The sequence below is a fragment of the Psammomys obesus genome, unplaced genomic scaffold (assembly GCF_907164565.1).
Source record: "Psammomys obesus unplaced genomic scaffold, mPsaObe1.curated_primary_1811, whole genome shotgun sequence".
Lineage (NCBI taxonomy): Eukaryota > Metazoa > Chordata > Mammalia > Rodentia > Muridae > Psammomys > Psammomys obesus.
The window spans coordinates 31,352,275-31,355,554 of record NW_026596069.1 but is presented as its reverse complement, the minus strand read 5'-3'; the positions used below and the strand labels follow the sequence as shown (position 1 = coordinate 31,355,554).

The window sequence follows — 3,280 nt, the reverse complement described above, 5'->3', positions numbered from 1 at the left end:
ACACACACACACACACACACACACACACACACACACACACACACACAAATCCTGAGACATGGATTCAAGATTCTAGAGCCAGCATGGTAGCTAGGGAGGATATCTGGACCTTGTCAGCTCTGAGTCCTACAGTCTCTGTGCAGACAAAAGCTGCTTGGAGTGCTTTACTGCTCCTCCACATCACACCAACATACAGAGAGCTACATATTCTGTGGGTTTCACACCTCCTACATGACCCTGTGGCTTAGAAAACAGGAGTCAGTGTTTGCATATCATAAATGCTAATTGCTTTCCTTTATAAGATCCTGTACCTTTGCATCTTTCCTACCCTTCCATAGAGCCTGTACTTTAAAAGATCAGGATGGTGGGGGTTAGAAATAATTGGCCTGGCTGCTCAGCATCTACATATGGTTAAAAGTTTTGTATATTACCATGGATGTTTTTTGATGACTTCCTCTAACTTCCATCTACATTGTCTATTAGATTAGATTCTTTATTCTCTCCCTTTTATATGAGATGTGTGCTAAAGGAAATACGTTGACAACACTTCTGAAAAAAGATGAACAGATGGGCACCCAGATATCAGATGCTGAAAGGTGACTTCCTGTGCACAAATACGCTGACAAGGGAGTCCTACTTTGGGGATACCCTGAAAATCCTTAACCTTCACCAAAGGTAAAGCTCAGATTAGAATAGTTATCATAACCTGATTTCCTGTCCAAAGTAAAGACAAGTAGACTAGCTTCAGACATTCCAAAGATCTTTTTGAAAACAAACAGGCAATCCCAAGAAAATACAGAGTAAGCTTTCCTAGATGTTACTCTATAGACTATAGTCCAAACAGCTTAGAGCCGTCTTTAAGAGCTGGTCATCTAGCTAGCTTTGATGGCCATTTGGACTACAGAGTAATGTACTGCTTTAAGGAAAGGCTTCAAGTTCAATGCTTTGTTTTTATAGACATTTCATTTCCAAGAAAAAGCTTCTATTTTACTTTTAAAAGAACAGTCAAAACCATAATAAATGCTATGCATTTTCAGGTAGGACTTAACTTTTCTGAGCTTTGGGATAGTAATGGATTTCCAGCTGAATCTGAAGAAATGTTGAATACAAACTTCTGAGTGCCCTTTGCTATCTATCTTCATTCCCGGTCTATTCACATCCATAAGAAAAACTGCTCAAATTCTTGCTTCAATGTCAAAACTGAAGGATACTTAGAGCATAGTATGCAGACTAAGCAGATATGGTATGCTGCAGTAAAAAGACAACAAAAACCACATTTGGGGTAACTGAGATGAATGTTCTATTTGGAAGACTTCACACTAAAGAACAACAACAACAAAAAATGTAAGGATGGCAGCTATCTCTTTCACCACACTTGACTAGAAGCCCGTTTTATGCTAATTAAAGAAATATAGAGTTGTTTAAATATTTTAAACACCTGTAATAAACTACAGATTTTCCCCAAGAATAGAGGTGCTCTGGTTAGCAATGAAAATGGTTTAAATATGAATGCAATCCATAAGAACAGTAACAACAACAAAAATAGAACAATTTTTTTCTCAATAAAAATAGGTCAGTTGCTAGAAGGTCTCATTCTATGAAGACATCAATTTCAATCCCTACTGAAAGGAGTCTGTAAAACTTGCCACTGTGTTTCTACTTCATGCTTCAGGACCTTACGAAAAGCAGCCCCGACACAACAGAATGACATTTGCAGAGTACGATTCTGCAGTGACAGAACTGAGGTTGATCACTACAATAACATTCCTGTGTTTTAAACTGTCACACCTTAATTATTTACAGTGCTCATTGGTCCAATAGCATAAAAATAGAGAACAGCATCTTGAAATTTATCTTATTCCATGTTCAGAGATAAATGGCTTAACCATTCTTCCCATTATTTTCTGGAGGCAAGTCCTTGTTTCCACAGTCCGATGGCAATCCCATGCTAGTAGTTTCCAAAGCTACTGTATGAAGAGGATGCTGAAGGCCATCACTATACAGCATATGGCCACATAAGGACTCTTGCGTTCACCTGTTGAAAAAAGGAAGATATTCATCTGGGTTGAATGAATGACTAATATGGGTAAGATAAGGCTGCTACTACAAGAAAGGGAACTAGAGGCAACGTAAAGAAAATTTAGTATGAACTGCTGAATAAAGTGCACTAAAACTGCAGCCCAACACATGGCAATACACTTAAGGACTTTGAAATCAAACCAAACCCATTCTTGTCACATGTTATGTCCATGCCAGCATGAAAACACGAAGGTTAGAAAACAACTTTAGAGTGGGTTCTTTCTTTCCAACATTATATGAATTTTAGATACTGAACTCAGGTTATCAGGCAAGTACGTCTTCCTGTTGAGCCTTCTTGTTGGCCCATCATAAGACTTTATTATTATTATTATTATTGTAATTCTACTTGGTAGTTTGCAAGCATAAACTATATAGATAACAATGTCATGTCTCAATGTAAAAAAGATGGATCTGGCTAGCTGCTAAACCCAATTTATTTCTGAGACTTGTACCTGAAAGTGCCAATGCTGTCCCCTACAAACTATAGGAGAGAGCCATAGAAATGCTCTCTAGCAGCACAGATAAAGGATAGTTCTTATCTTGAAAAAAGAGAATTTTTACCTATATAAAGGAATTTAAAACACAGCATTCAGCAATACCTCCTTTCCATCATGGCAGTAGTTCATGACACTAATGTTCAAAGCACACATTTAGGAAAATAAACAAGATAGCCAAAACTACCCCATTAAAAAACACAGGCATTAGCTCTCCCTTCTCCTTTCCTCCCCAAAACAACTACTTTTAATACAGGTATGGTACAGAGTCTTTTATAGTCAAACATCCCTATCAAAACTGACGAGGTTTCATCAATTGAGCATCCCTCAAAAATTAAAAATTCTCTGAAGTCTAAAATATTTTGAGCATCATCTCCACACTCAAAGTTTATGAAATCTCAGTATTTCAATAAATTAAAAAGACAAAAGTAGAAATTAAACACAATGAGTTCTATAATGAATTAAGTCCAACGCTTTTAAGTGCCTGAATTTGGAGGTTTTCCTTTGCCTGATCTATATCTGATGTCGGCTTGTGAAAATGTCTTGCCAGTATACAGAACCTGTAGGGGAATTCAGCTCATTTTAATTCTTGTTGTTTCTTTAGTAGCTGTAAGTTGCACTAAATCAGAGGGTACCAGGCATAAGGAAGGACGGACGGACGGAAGGAAGGAAGGAAGGAAGGAAGGAAGGAAGGAAGGAAGGAAGGA

At 37.6% G+C, this 3,280-nt stretch overlaps 1 protein-coding gene across 1 annotated transcript in view; it reads right to left on the bottom strand.

Annotated features, from left to right (window-relative positions):
- Nucleotides 1-1,276: 1,276 nt before the first annotated feature.
- The window catches only part of Tmem167a (transmembrane protein 167A), a 21,531-nt gene continuing 19,527 nt past the window's right edge, over nt 1,277-3,280 (bottom strand). Inside the window, exon 4 of the mRNA XM_055625406.1 lies at nt 1,277-2,035. Coding sequence (XP_055481381.1) covers nt 1,965-2,035 — 71 coding nt within the window. The 3' untranslated portion in view covers nt 1,277-1,964. The remainder of the gene's footprint in view (nt 2,036-3,280) is intronic.